We start from the raw sequence: 15868 nt of genomic DNA, 5'->3' as shown, positions 1-15868 counted from the left end.
TCTGTAAGAGGGAAAACCAGGGGTCAGCGCCACTGGAATAAAGATGTGAATTCTGGAGTCATGAAATCAGATCACCAAGATGAATGGATGGAACAATGAGCTGCTGATGTCCCCAAGTCCCCACAAGTGTGCGGGTGGGTCCTTACACACACCCAAGCCCATTCACAGGCGCTCACGAGTAAACCCAACTGCTGCAGTGTTTCAGCAGTGGGCAGATCATCACGGGGAGATCCAGCATGCATTTGGGAACTGGTTCAAGTTCACAGACTCAGGGCCAGAACAAACTGTGGGTGTTCTGGCCATGGTCCTTCAGCCACCCCGCAGCCAGCTGCACAGACACAGAGGCCAGCGTTGGCAGGACCCATTGTGCTCCTTCAAAGACAGTGGCGGAGGTCAGCAGACAGACCCAGGAGGGGCATGGGAGTCCCTCTCTGAATGACAATCCGAACCCCAGCACTCTCCAGCTACAGAGGGCATAGGTGGCCAAAATAGTGTCAAGAAAATCTGGCTGCAGGAAGAGAGGGCTGTGACCTTTCTGCAAGCTTGGATTTCTTTGTGCAGGGTCTTTTCTAAGGACAGCTCACAGAGTTCATGGACACCACCCTGTGTGACACCCCCCAGAGGCTCAACAGTTCCTCTCATCACATAGACACACATGCCAAGAGTAACGGATACTGACCAACTGCTAATGACAGGGGAAAGTAATAAGATGTCACAGCCAGGACATCCCATGGATCAGGTTTTGTGAACAGTGAGTCTAAGTGGCATGAGTGAGAGGTGCAAATCAAACCTATCTTTCTGCACTTGGTCATTTCATGCTTCCGGGTCAAGAGATACTTAAAAAAAATGAGTCAGCTCCACCATTAATTAATGAAGTCCACAGCCAGGGTGCCCATGCTTCAAGCTCTCTCATTCCGCATGCCAATCCTCCCCAGCCTACTGTCACATCTTCCACTTGCCATGACCTTTTAGGGGCCATGCCTCTTTGAGATGGACCCTACTGTACTCACCTGCCAAGTCCCAAAGCACAGACCTTGCCCCCCAGCAGGTGCTTCCCCAGCAGATACCAAGAGCAACTAGCAAGCCATGCATCCAGAAGGAAGCTGGTGCCTTAGTGGCTCACAGTGACCTAACCAGGACAAAGCTTAGAGAACCTGTTTGCCAGGTTTGAATGCAAATGTCTCTATTCCTAAAACACACCAAGATGAGACCTGAGATCGCATTGGCTGTCAACAGCTGGCCAGATTATTGAGACCAGAGGGCAGTTTTCTGAGTTTGGTTCTCTTACCACAGCTAAATGTGGAGCTGCCTGTCAACAATCCAGGATCAACACCCACCTCATAATCACCCGGGGTGAGGGGTTCTCCAGGGTGTGTGGGAGTGAACTCAGAGTCTCTTGTGAACAGTCCTCTCTAGGACAAGACCTTTTAAACTGGAGATCTAGTTTAGTGCCACGACCAGGAGGTCTTCAAGAATTGTATTCTTTGTTCCCGTAAACTGTTGTAACAGAATCGTGTGACACTGGAGATAATGGACAGCAGTACAACTTCAGTTGGGAAATTATTCATACATAACTTTTGCATGCAATTATTTTGAAATAGAAGATGCTATTACAATTAGATGATAGATGACTTTGATAAAAGGCAAAATATGAAGTTCTATTTTTCAACATTACACCATGACTTAAACATATTATAATTATCAGGGCACCAGGAAGATAATACATAAAGCAATTGTTAGAACTGTGTTTATTTGCATTCAAAATATCAAGTTCCCTCTCCCCCGAAAAGACTGTTTATAGTAATAGCATTAGTACAGCAAGGGAAAAAGAGCAATGCATTTTCCCATATTCTAAACTGAGTCCTATTGTTGGTAGTGCATAGGGAATTGTGACAAGCTCCCCTAAGAGTGTAGGGGAAGAGGACATGGCAGACCCGTGTGGCAGCTGTGCCCCTCGTCTATCATCCATAACTGATAACGCCAAGATGGCAGCACTGACTAGGAATGGAGAGGGTGCTGATCCATGAGGCTGGCTTTAGGCACACACATGTTAGTTGTGTGCAGGTCTGGGAGGAGGAAAAGATGAATTCTGAGAGGCAAAAGCAAGTTTCCAGAAAGATGTTCCCAACTGGGCAGCAACATTTCCACGATACGGCTGTGGTGTGGATGAAATACCCTCTAGAGCCTTAATTCGTATGTGTTGGTAAATAAACTTCTGAGCTATCTCAGCAGCAGGACTCCAGGGTCATTCTGGTTGCTGCAAAGGGGTTAGCGCGTGTTCTGCTGATCACATACGGCAGCAGTCTGCTACGGTGAAGGTTAATTGATGCAGTCCAGTGTAATCTTGCAAAGCTAAGACGGGGCTCCAGCGAGGTCAAAGCCCTGTACCTTTCTCCCTATCCTGCCACTCCCATCCATTGACACTCCTTGGCCACAATGTTAAGTTCTTCCCTGGAAACTGCAGACAGTGATTTTGCTAGGAGCTCCAGGCAGGCAAGACAAAAACAGAAACTTAAACTTCTGAATGTTGTTTGGATGGGTGTCTCAAAGCCCTCTCAGCGCTGACGTGCCCCAGCACAGCGTTCAGCACCCACCACTCCCCTACCATATCCCGTTGTAAAAATCAAGACCAGGGCAGAAACAAAAATAAACAAACCATGCCTAGGAAGACTCCCTCTCTGTCCCCTCTGTACATCCTGCTGATCCTCCCTCCTCCTAATGTGGTGGTCTCCAGATGCTATTCTTCTTGGGGTCCCTGTGCAGTACTGCCCTGGGTCATCCATTCGCTAGCAGACTGGGTGATCCACATTACCTCACTCTTGGTTTTTTTAAAATTTTTTGCAGCACTGGAGATTGAACCTAGGACCTTGCATTTGCCAGGCACGTACTTTACCCCTTGAGCCATGCTCTCAGCCATCACTTCACTCTTTTGCTTGAAATTGACCCATTTCCCCAACACTTGAAGATCAAAACGTGTGGCCTACACTGATGCGCGGCCTTGCTTCTCTCCACACGCATGACCTGTCACCTCTGCCCTTGCTTGCTCACTGTATTTTGGCCGCCTTACCTTTTTTTTTTTTTTAATCAGCTCTGGACTCACCAAGACAGACTTGCCTCTGCCACTGGCAAAGATATTCCCAGGGATGTGCTCAAATCCCTGCTCAGTCCACCTCCTCAGAAAGGCCTCAGGACTGTCTTCGCCTTGTGCTGTCCTACGCTGGTCACTCACACACCTCACATCCTGTCTTTCTTCAGGGCACTTTTTGCTTCTGAATCATAACACCTGATCGCTCCCTTGGTGTTGGCCTCCCAGGTGGAGTGTAGCACTGAGTTGGGACAGTCTCCTGTTAGAGTCCCAGCACAAATGCACAATCCCAGGGCTCAGCCCCACTTACAGAACAAACCGCATGCCACCTGAGCAGTGCTCTGAGCCAGAAGGAGGCCTCCCCTGCTTATGGTACAGCCCAAATAGATAGCCAAGGAGTTACAGGTGTTTACCTAAATATGTACAGTCATGTTTAAAGACGGTTACCACCTTCGCCACCTTAAAACAAAAGCATATTTCTTCTGCATCTCAGGAACTTTATTTCCAAGGTTCTAGTAATCCTGCCTTATAAAAAAAGTTCATATAAATCAGGCCTTTTTGTTTTGGCGGTTCTGTGGTTTGAACTTGGGCTTCATGCTTGCTACGCAGGCTCTCTACCACTTGAGTCAAATCTCTAGGACCAGTCAGGACATTTTGGATAGATACTTAGTTTAGAAGCAAACCCATCAGATGTAGATAATAAAAATTATTCTCCCATCGAAATTGCTCTTGCTCGTTAGTGAGTGGGGATGCTAGCCTTCATCACCACATTAAATTACAGATTTGATAGTCGTTTTCGTCAAGACTATAACTTTGGAAAGTAAAAGAGAGAAGAAGCCACACTGGGTGCATTGAAAAACTCACCCGAGGCCATGTCTATATTCCCAGACCCTATTGTGACATCCACGGCGCCCATACCCCTCCCAATCATGGGCATTTTTCTTGGCCACTCTGCCCACGAGGTCCTAAGTGAGAAGAACACAGGAAGGACACGTATGGTCCCCAGGATGCAGGGCATCCCCCCAGGTCCCTGTGTACCTGTTGCGTTGCAGGAGCCCACGGCGTCTTCTGCGGAGTCACTGCTCATCTGCACCCGAGTGTCCGTCCGGCTTCGCAGTGCCAGCAAAGTGGGTCCTTTGCTCCCACCTTTAAGCGTGCAGGGGAGGCAGCTGGCTGGAAGGAACAAGAAGGTGACATTAGCATCGAGCACTATGAAGTACAACCTTGCAGCCAGGAGCAGGTGGGCCCTGAAAGCCCCCGACCCTGCATAGACCACTTACAGGGCATGCACTTCAGCAGGGGCTCCTATGGCCTCCACAAGGGTCCCCTGGTGCCACAACAGATGGTGGGACTGAGGCAAGAACCGGCAGAATTGGGGCACAGAATGGGGACACACATGAACCCACATCCCAACACAGCCTCCAAGATTACTTATGAAGACCGGGGATATCCTTGACCCAGAACACGGGCTCTGCAGCCCATGGTGGACTCTGAGAGTTCCCTATTGGAAGGGGCTCTGCAGGTTGCATTTTGCCTGGGACATTCTCCTTGGGACTTTCAGCTCATCCCGCACAGTCCTTCAGGGTCCAATCTACAAGGAGTGTGGCTGTGCGACTCTGGAGGTGGTAGAAATGAGGAGGAGGAGGAAGGGGAAAAGACGAGGGGAAGCTGGACTCCAGAGCTTGTTTGAAGTCTGAGGCCGAGCTCAGTACAGGCCAGCCCAGGAATGTTCCAGCAGGTCTGAAATGCACCTCTGGGACACGATGCTGCCTGTTAGGATGCACCAGTCATCGTGACATGCTTCTGAACAAGCAGTGTGACAGCAATGCCTCAGGTGGGCAGCCAGTGTCTTTGGCACCTGACCCATGTGCACCTCACAACTCAGAGAGTGGAGAGGCTTGCTGTGGAAGTCAGTTCGCATCCAAGGGGCCTTTCAGACCTAGGACCACAGAGCACAGGTGAGAGTCAGCTATGCACCGCTCATGCCCCTCCCCTAATTCTGTCCTGGCACACAGCGAGGACAGGGGGTCCTCACCAGTGGCACCAGGACTGGAGGTCCAAGGGGCATCATGCATGCTGACTCCCTCCAAAGTCCCCCAGGTTGCTGTCCTGCAGAACATACTATGTGCCAAGGACAAATGAGAAACAGGAGTGGTCTCACAGAAAGACCCACACAGTATGAAAATAAATTTGGTTTAGGACACACTGTCCCCCCATCCCCAGAAGAAACAAAGAGTGTATGTCTTAGAGAAACTGGACTCAGATGCTTGCACGCAGAGGAGGCTCTCAATGGAACAGGAGCACAAGGGGTCAACTGATCAGGCCAGAGGGGCTCTGTTGCACCCCTCCCCAAGCGATAGCCCCACCTCCCCAGCCAGCCCTGCAAAGAGAGTGGCTGCTGCTGGGCTCCCACTTAATCTCTACCCTTGGCTCTACCAGAGACAGGAGGGCTTTTCCTGGAGAAGCTGAACTGGACCAAAGAAAAGACCTGCAGAGCTCCTGGAGTCCAAGGAGGGGGTCCTCTCTCCGGGCGTCACAGTCCTGACGGCAAGCTCTCCAGGTGGTAATCCCTGACTTCCTGTAATCTTCCTTCACCTTCCTGCCTATTTCAGTGCTTGCTCTTACTGGAGAGTATGGTGAAGGAGAGTAGGGAAGTGAGGAGAGCTTCCAACACAAATGACTGAGGGAAAGTAACAAACAGGAAAAAGGAGCCTGCAGAGAGACCATGCAGGGAGGAAAAAGTTCTTAGAACTGTAATGTTTCCAGAGGAAGAAGAAAAGATACTGCATTTCTGGTAAAATGAAAGTATGCTACGAAAAGGAACAACTGGGAGCAGGAAAGGAACAATAATTTTGGAAATTAAAGAGAGAATATTAAAAACTTTAAAGTTAATAGAGTTTGAGGGATAAAATTGAATAACACATCCCACAGAAAATAGAAGAAAAATAAAAAACAGCAAAAAGAGAAAGATAAGAAAATGTGAGGATTAATTCAGCACAGAAAGAACTAACCTGGAGGAAGAAATTATCAAAGAAGTAATACAGGAAAATAACCCAGAACTGGAGTAGGTCCACACAGAGTGGTACAGCACCTGTTAGCACAACAATTTAGACATTGTTTAGACAAAGCACATGAAGGTATTGTGGAAGGCAGGACTTCCAGAAACACAGTCACTTACCGCCCAGGTACACTCAGATGTCACATACTGCCAAAATGAAGGAGTAAACCAAGAAAAAGTAACACATGGCTACCAGAAGCAGCAAAGGGATTTCCCAGGATGAGGGTGACAGGAGGTCCTAGGACAACAGGTATGTCCCAGGCAGGTGGAGCAGAGCTGAGGGTATTAGGCTCGCTCCGTGACACACCTGTGGGAGCGTTTAAAGTCACTAGATACAGCTGAAAATCTAAGCACTTACGAAAACAAGGCTAATGCTAACTGCAGGGAAAATAAAATTGTACGAGAGAGAAAACAGCATCCAAGAACCCACTTTGGCTCAGGCACGAGGAACATTCCCACCGATGATGGGGCAAGTGCTGCAGCCTTAACCAGTGGTCGTGGTCCCACTGCACTGAGCTTGTGGGGGTGAACAAGGTGTGCATAGGCGTTCAGTCCTCTAAGCCAGGACAGAAACTCAACAGATGACATTGAAAAACACAAAGTCCCAGCTTGCAAGTAAGGATAGTCACCCCTTCTTTGGGGCAGAAACAGTCTCAGGCCAACATACATGGTTTTCTGAGGCCTGAGTGCGCTGTATTGTAATCCAACTGGCCTTTCCTGGGTACGCTTATACAGAGCGCAAATGGAACTATATGGTGGCCCTGATCTGACACATAAGCACTGCTGTCACAGCAGTGTGAAGAAAGGGAGAAGGAGAGAGGGAGGATGGGGAGGAGATGGAGGAGGGAGAATGAGGACCGAGGAAGAAGAAGTGGGAAGAAATTGGACTAAGAGAAACCTATCTAAAGTTCTAAGAGCAAGTCTGATACCATAAATGTCCTGTGAGATATTTTTCAACTTCTGGTTTAAATGTGAACACCTGGAATAATACATGAGGGCTGAAATTAACACCAGTCTTTCTAATACCCAGAGAAACAGCCTTGAATTATATGGGATTCGGCTGACCTAGATAAACACTTATCCTTAGGAAAGAAGGCATAGCTAAGCATTTCAGGTGTTTTTAGTTTGGTCTGAACCAATATGCAATGCGATTGCTAAGAAGTAGGAAGTGCTAATGCAATTTTAGGATAAATAATTTTAGAATTTCAAGAAATGGAAGATGGCCTAGACTTTCCTGTGCTCTGGCCAGTATTGCTCTCAGGTCTAGGTCCTAAGAGTCTGAAGAGGCTTTGTGTCCAAAAAGGAGGTTCACAACATACACAGATTTGGAAGTCATTTTAAAGAAGGAAGAATCTTTAATATGGTAACAAGAAACCACTTGGCAATTGTGTGTGGACAGCTATCTGTAAGTAGCTCATAAATTAGGAACCCCACACAGAGTTCACCTTTTTAACTGGAGAGGGTTAAAGAGTAAATGGAAAGAGAGATGCATTGATTTACTAATTCACGTGGAACTATTCAAAAATAAAATGTGCTCTCTTGCACAGATGGGATTAAAATGAGGCCCCTGTGGGAGGGAGAGGTGTGGAGTGTGCATGCAGGACCTCCTCGACTTGGCTGAGATCAAGTTCCAGTGTGAGGTGTTTATGATTTCATGTCTTTGTCACTTCCCCTGAGCTGTGAGCTGTGACTGTACACTTCAAAAACATGTTTGATTTGGGTGTCTGGTAAAGAATGGTCTCACCTCCACTCCAACTCATCGCTTCTTACATGCTTCAAGGAAAATGACATTTTGGATTTGAAGTAAGACCCAGGAGAACGACCTGGGAAAGATGGTAGACTTGAACTTTTGCACTGCTCAGGGAAGACTTTGTCAGGTTTTTCACTTTCTGGGCATACTGTAAGTGCCACCTACACTGTGGCATCACAAGTGATTCCAGATTCTATCAGTGCTAACAATGAAAGAGAGAGCAATGGAATCCAGCTTCCCCGACGACGCAGTCACCAAGGAGGGAGGTCTGAGACTCTGCACTTAGCCGGTGTGCGGTCCCCACGTGGGGATTCACCATCCATAGAAACACCACTTCTCAGAGATTCTTGCTCCCCTTCTTTTTATGAATTCATTGATTGTGATGTTTTCAATGGCATAGAACGACTACAGTCTATTATAAAAGATGCTGGTATGGAAAATTAAGAAAGACTAATAAAATTCCCAAGCCACTAAACACTTCCTCTGAGAACTACTTACTACAACCTTGCCAGGTTGGAAATTATACATTTCAAGCCATCACACTATTTTCTGAACCTGGGAATCCCAGGTTCTTAAAGGAGCACTTAACCAGAAATTGCAATTTAAAAACGATGTATTTCCCCAAATTTCTCATGCGATACAGAATTATTTATATGGTTATGTCAGGAAATTCTACCCGATTAATCTCACTTTAATATTAGGTAAATGGTATAGAAATCTATTTCCAAAGAATGTCCAGTGCTATGATAGAAAACAAATACAATGGCCCCTCTGCTCCGTGCACCATTGTCTGAGGAAAACGGAAGGCAGTCTCTCTGGACCGAACGCTCTCCATGCATTTGTAACTAGGGCACGCCTATTAGAAGGTCGACACTAACTCACTCACGCTGGAAGGATACCAGGTAAAACATGACACTTGGAAAGTTTGGTACAGGCATGGAAACATGTTTACAGAAAGCTGAGTCTGCTTACACTGAGTGCTAAAACACCAGATGTAACATCAGGCTATACTGTTTCTGATAAAACAACTGATATTATAACTGTTGTTTTAAAAATCTGTACTTTGTAGCCAAAGCTTGATTTGACTTGTGTTCTTGTTTGAATTCAAAACAGCCAAGTTTGAACCCTGAGCACACTGCTTCAGAGAAGAGGCCTTGACTTCTGGTTTCAGGTCACTTACGACTAAGTGCTTCCAGCCACTCAGACCTCTGAGGGTCTGGGGAGACGGGTGAAGACTGTGGAACCCCAACTAACTGGGGTAAAATTCCCACTCTGAGGTTTGCTGTTGGCCATGCCTGGAAATTTGCTGCGTTTCCTTGGGCCTGTTCTTTTATTTTCTCCATAGACTGGAAGAGCACTTGACATTAAGCGTGCAAAGATCTCCAATCCCTTTATTTATAACGTCACATAAGCTCCAAAAATACTGAGATCTCATTGTCCCAGTCCACGTGAAATCCCACAAAGTCACACCCAGGGAGGCCTTGCTGTGATTACTGGTACTGGGGCAGCCAGGAAGCAGTAACCGGAATTCCCACGGTCTGTCACCTTCCCAGCCCAGGCTGGCCTATGTGAATTCTGAATCTCTCAGGACTCAAAATGAGCTCCTTTTGGTGTAGTCGCCGACTTACTAATTCTATATGCAAATTCGATATTCCAGGAGCAGCAGGGAAGTGAACAACCCTGCCTTTTCCAGAGACAGAAGTTAGCAGAGGAATTCTAACTACCCTGTTTTCAGTTTCTTTATGACACTCGGTCTGTTTCTGATTAGTTGTTGCCAAGTGGTTACCTAAACATTTTTGAGCCAATTTTGAAGGAATAAGAGCAAACAAGGAATAACATAAAGGTTTGATTATTTCTTTATTTTCCCTTGGAGGTAAGTCTGAATTTTCTTCAAATAATAAAATCCCTCCAAGAGATGCTAAAAAAAGAAACAGGAGCAGTTTACTGAAACAGGCATGCAGGGGCTTATGTAAGCTATTCCAGACTCAGGGCTGGTGAGGACTGCCAGTTATGCTGTTGACTTCCAGCGTAATCCACCGAAGTCAGGGTAAGAGGACTGCACGTTAGTCAGGAAACTGCTATGTATAAATTACTTTACGTGCAGGCAGACAGCGTCTGCACTAAGCAAACGCAGGCTGGAGGCTTTGTCAATATACCTTCAATGCAAAACGGAGACTTCGTTCATTTATGCTCACAGGATCGGCAGATGGTAAAGGTGGAAAGGCATTCGAAGTCACCTCCTCTAATCTCAGGGCTCAGAGTTTCTTCTTTAAGGATTATAAAACCCTTTCAACTCCGCCCAGGGTCATATTGACACAAAGAAGATTGTCCTACCTGTGAGCATGCAGTGGAAGCTGTAGCAGTCATACAAATGCTAAATTACATCTCCATGCCTGTTACCGTCATTAACACAGATCAACAATTAGATAGCTAGTGTCAGAGGAAGACTAGCTAAGTCAGGCCTCAAATTAGGAAGGGTTCCTTTTGATCCTTGTGAGTTCCATGTAGTCACTTGGTCTTTGACTACATCACGTGTCACTTCGGAGTTCCCTTTATCACATCTACCAGGTCCTTACATTTCTTCTAAGATACACCAATAAAAGGAAGTTTGCTCAAATTTCCTCCTTTGCTGGGAGATAGCTGTAATCAATGAGATTTACTTATATTTCCAGTAATTAGGCAGAAGGAAGAGCAACTGAAATCTCATTTACAAATCAGGAGACTCCTGGCTGATGGTTCATGTAAGACAATGTTGGCTTCCAGGGTCCTCGGGAGCAGAGGAAAACGAGAGACACTGGAGTCACTGAGCTCATGGGGTAGAGACCACTTCCCCACGGTGAACAGCCCTCCGAATTCATGAGTCCCAGGGAGGCTGATGCCAGGAGCTGGCTCTGGAGTCTCTGATTGTCCACAGCTGTCTCTTGATTCTCATTCCTCCTATAGGTACCCTCCTTCTGGGCTTACCAGAAACCTCTCCCCTGTCATTTGTCCCTCCCATGTAGTGCTTCCACCACCTTTGCAGCCTCGCATTTTGCTGTTGCTTCCTGTAAAAATGCACTCTTCCGTCTTTGGCTGATTTGTCATCTTCAGTTCTATGCCATCCTCAGCAAATATGCAATGTGGCTTCTTGTCAGGACAATGAGCTGGCTTTGGAGGACTCTGACTGGTAGAAATGGAGTCCGATCAGCCCTGTCTATGTGCAAAGACTGTGCCCAGTGCTAAGAAGGCAGTGCAAGATGGATTCACCACTGATGGGCATGTGCTCTAGAGCACTGCTGTGCCCAGGAAGGTAGAAAGGAAATGCCAAGGGCTGCATGGCTATGGAGGACGGAGTTCCAGGGTTTGGAAGAGCAAAGCCAACTCCTCCCACCAGAATGCTGTTCCTGCAATGTCCCAGCTCTGGAAGGAAAAGAAGGAGGCAGAATGGTGGAGCTCCAATAGTTCCCTATTCTCTAAAGCAAGAGAAGAAATAAATGGAGAAATATTTTGTAGAAATTGGGCAGCAGGAATGTTGAGAAAAAAATATAATGAGGAAACATTTAATTCTTCCTCGGGGAAAAGAATGACTTTCAATAGTTACTTGGTGCCATAGTTTGGATCTTCAGTATACTCCAAAGGATCAGGGATTAAAGCATGGCGAACACTGCAAGAGGTGGGGTCTCACGGGAGGTCTTCAGGCCCTCAGCGAGTATTCCCTTGATCACTCTTTCTCTGGCTTCTTGGCCATGATTTGAAGTAGTTTTGCCCTAACTTGAGCTGCTGTCATAATACCTCATCACAGGCACAAAGCAATGAGATCAACCAGCCATGGACTGAAACCTCTAAAATCTTTTCTCTTTATAAATTATCACCTAAGATGTTTGTTATCGTAACAGGAAACTGATCAACACATATGAAAATCTTCCGCATTTTGTTTTAATAATAAGCATAGCTGGTCTTACAAGTAATCAAAATAAATGACTACTTATATGATGTCATGTCAAGAAGCGTCAGTAATAATGTAATGGGTGAGCCTTGGTGCTGAGCCTGAGGACAGGATGGCTGGGAGGCCAGCCGCCTCTCTGGTCCCCACCTGCTGATCACACCATGTTGGAATAATGGTTGTGTCTGTTGCCTCTGTTGTTCTGTCTGTGAGGGCAGGAGGGCTGCCATGGTCAGCACTCACAATGCAGTGAGAACCAGCTTCCTGGCAGCCCTGGTCCTCCCCAGCAACTGAAGGCTCAGGATGACACAGGACATCCTGAGTGGATGTGCAGAGCCTCATTTCACAGGAATAGATGGGTGCCAAAAGGAAACAAGCCCTGAGTTCCTGCTGGGAGAGGTTTTCCACTGCTCTCCTGACCAGAGTGGACAATGTGAAGAAGCCCAGATGTGCTCCAAACACAACAGAAAGCAACCCGACAGGCAGATGGACAAGTGTGGTCAGAGCAAAGCACACAGGCACCATTGGGTCACGTGGAGAGACTCTTCTGGAGGCCCAGGAAGGAAGGGCATGGGTCTGCTCTCCCACCATGCTCCTCAGCAGAGTCTGATGTTTTCTCTGTCTCCAGCAGCTCATGTTCTCACCACGATGACGTCTCAGGAGCCTCCATTCCGGCTGGCTGCATCCCTGGCCACAGGGCTCCGCATCTCACTACCTGAGAGTCACGGGGCTGGCTTCCTCAGGACCATGCTGTGAAAACTGGAGCTTATGACAGAGCTCAGGGGTAAAATGAAAGGGACTGTCCGAGTGAAGGGCAGAAGGAGACTTGCTGCAGGCCAGGGGCCCCTGGCCCCGGGGACTTAGAACAGAGACAGAGCTGAGTGCCTGCTCCTCCTCCTGTTCTTCTCTGAGAAGCCCCAGGTCTGGGAAGAATCTCTAAGAGAAAGATGACCCCGAGTGACCTGGAGTCCCTGAGAGACTGGCCAGTGGGCTGACACCCATCAAGAATTCCAGACTTTGAGATGGGAGGGAACAGCCAAGACAGAGAGTGTTTTAAAAATGAACAGATCCTGCGTCTTCTTGTTCCATCATTTGATTCAGTGCAAGGCAAAATCCTGGCATGTTGTGTATTTAATGAAACATGACTTGAATAATCCAGGTTTCCAAAGAGAAGAGAGGACTTTTACTCTGTCCAGCTGCTTTTCATCTTAGCCTGTTGAAAGAGACCAGAATTCAAAGCTCCTTTGTAAGATTGCAAAAATAAGAGGGAGAGCGAAGGAAAGAGAGAAAAAGGTTTAATTTCTTTTTCGTCAAAAAGACCCCTGGGTTCTTACTGAAATAATACCAAGAAAAAAAACTGTAAAATTAATATGGAACCACAAGTGATCCTGCACAGGCAAAGCCATCTTAAACAAAACAATAACTGACCTCAAGACACACCACAAAGGTATAATATCTAAAAGAACATGATACTGGCATAAAAAAATAGACATATCAACTAATGGAACAGAAAAAACTTGGAAAAAAATCCATATATTTACAGTCAACTCATTTTCAACAAACACATAAAAACACACACACACATTGAAGAAAGAAGAGTCTCTTCAATAAATGGTGCTATGGAAACTGGATATCCATATGCAAAAGAATGAAAACAAACCCTTACCTTTCACCATACACACAAGTAATTCAGAACAGATCAAAGACATGTAGACCTAAAGTTATAAAACTTCTAGAATATGGGGGAAACACTTTAAAAAATTGGTTAAGTTCTTTTGGATATGCAACAAAAGCAAAAACTGACAAATGCGGTACACCCAAGCAAAATACGCCTGCACAGCAAAGGGAATAAACAGTTAAAGGCAACCTGCAGAACAGAAGAAAACATTTGCAAATTATTCATCCAAGAAGGGATTAATATCAAGAATATATAAGGAACTCAAAACCCTAAATAATCTAAGTTAAAAGTGGGCAAATGATCTGAACAGACATTTCTCAAGAGACAATACACAGATGGCTAGGGAATATGTGAAAAAAATGTTCACCCAAACATAAGAGAAATACAAATCAAAACTACAATAAAGTATCCTCTCACCCCACTTAGAATGGCTACTATCAAAAAGATTTTTAAAAATAACAAATGCTGGTGAGGATGTGGAGAAAACAGAGCTCTCATACACTGCTGGTGGGAATGTAAATTAGTGTCGTTGTGGAAAGCTTGGATGTTCTTCAAAAAACTAGAAACAAACAAACAAAAAAGACCCCTGGGTCTTGATAATTAGTAGAAAACTAGGAAAAAGAAATCTCACAGTCCAAGAAGTAGCCTGCACTCCATCACACACACACACACACACACACACACACACACACCCGCACACACACTGTTGAGCAGAGCAGTGGTGGTGACAGAGAGCAGTTGGCAGGAATTGTACCTGAGCATGGTACAATTTTTATGACGCCCTACTTTGAGAAGTGAAAAGTGTCCCCAGCAGAGCATCTATGCCTCATCAGGCTTCCTGTGTCTGAGAGTAAGCAGCAGTCTCACTTCTGTGGTGCCCTCTGTGTACCTTCCCAACAGCTCCTGGTGCAAAGCAAGAGCATCGCAGACTGTCTCCGGGTGCAGAGCTACCTGGACAGGGCAGTTGGTCCATGACACTCTGTCCTTCCTCCCTTCACAGGCAACTCTGGTGCACAGGGCTGGCCTGATCCAAAGACTGGCTTTCCTGTTTCCATTTGGAGCTTAGCTTTTCAGAAACAGGTTGGGTTAAAGAAAAAGAATGTTTGCAGTCCAGCCTGCCAGCTATCACCATGCAAGAACTACCTCTTCAGGTAGTAATGTAAGAATGACTGAGTAATGTAAGATGATAAGAAGGACAAAAAAAAAGTCATTTTCAAAAGTGTAGAGTGGTTGGTATACAACAGCAGGGACAGTGGCCCAGACCTCATGGACAGATGACCCTCAATAAATTTAAACCACTTTCTGGGCAAACAGGACATGGTTGCAGAACCTGGGCTGAGTCTTTAGTTTTTGAGACTTGACTTTATTGGCTAATTTAAATTATGTAAGAGTTATACACACTTAATTAGAAAAGGAAGAATTGTCACTTGGAATTAAACTAAGGAAGAACTTCGGGGGAATTTATACATTTTAATCTTTCCCCATGACATTTGATTTCTTTCAATGGAAAGAAATTTACAGGTAGAAATTCCCCAAATTAGAGCAGAGAGTCTTTTCGCCTGATTTTATCCTCTTACGTATATGAAGAAACAAAAGAAAGAAAAATATGTAGGGAAACTACTTGAAGTAATCTTCTTTGAAAATCAATTTTCAAAAGCATTGCGTTGGAAAATACTCTAGTAATCAAAATACTCCAATAATAAAATAATAAATAAGCACTACCTTCTCCTGCCACTTGGAGGCAGCAGTCCAAAACTCTCCCAATTTGGGCTTCTGGAGGAGCAATCACGGGGCCCAGCGACCTGGGCCCAGATTCTGGGGGATCATTATATTACTGGCAATCATCTTCGCTTTCTTTCTTTTTCTCTGCAGCACTCGTATTTTGATCTCAGAGCTTTCCACTTGCTGGGCAAGCGCTCTGCCACTTGAGCCATGTTCCCCGTCCTGGGACCATCGTCTTGAAACCATGACTTGGATATTTTAAGCCATATGCTTGGCTAGGCCTAATATTATAAAAGACAGAGCAAATATTGAAAGTCCTTGGATTTATTTGTTGTCTAGTAACTACAGCAGCTGAAGATGAGCAGAGAAGAAAACGACTGAGGTTACTTTAAAGGGCAAAAGCAGACTGACAGTTTATGTTCTAGGAAACATAAACTGGGAGACAATGGCATAGTTTCCACTGTTTTTGATGGAAGAATGTTCCATGCAACCGTGCTGTTTTTTGAAGGCAATGGAAAGACCTCTACATATGAAAGAAAGATGTCACTTGTATATCTCGAACAAGTGACTACAAGAGGCACTCTGGTTATTTTTATTTACTTTTTTGGCAGCACTGGGGTTTGAACGTAGTGACTCATGCTTGCTAGGCAGGT

The 15868-nt window shown here is 45.7% G+C and overlaps 1 protein-coding gene across 5 annotated transcripts in view; it reads right to left on the bottom strand.

Annotated features, from left to right (window-relative positions):
- The window catches only part of Pde10a (phosphodiesterase 10A), a 487897-nt gene that overhangs the window by 276055 nt on the left and 195974 nt on the right, over nucleotides 1–15868 (bottom strand). For 4 of the 5 annotated variants that reach the window (XM_074070673.1, XM_074070649.1, XM_074070664.1 and 1 more), the window contains exon 2: nucleotides 4124–4258. In XM_074070673.1, coding sequence (XP_073926774.1) covers nucleotides 4124–4172 — 49 coding nt within the window. In that variant the 5' untranslated portion in view covers nucleotides 4173–4258. Of the gene's footprint in view, nucleotides 1–4123; nucleotides 4259–15868 lie in introns of those variants that run through there. The other variant, XM_074070692.1, reaches the window with a different exon arrangement.

Source organism: Castor canadensis, chromosome 1 (genome assembly GCF_047511655.1).
Source record: "Castor canadensis chromosome 1, mCasCan1.hap1v2, whole genome shotgun sequence".
NCBI lineage: Eukaryota > Metazoa > Chordata > Mammalia > Rodentia > Castoridae > Castor > Castor canadensis.
The sequence above is the reverse complement of the archived record's forward strand: the minus strand, read 5'-3'. Positions and strand labels throughout refer to the sequence as shown.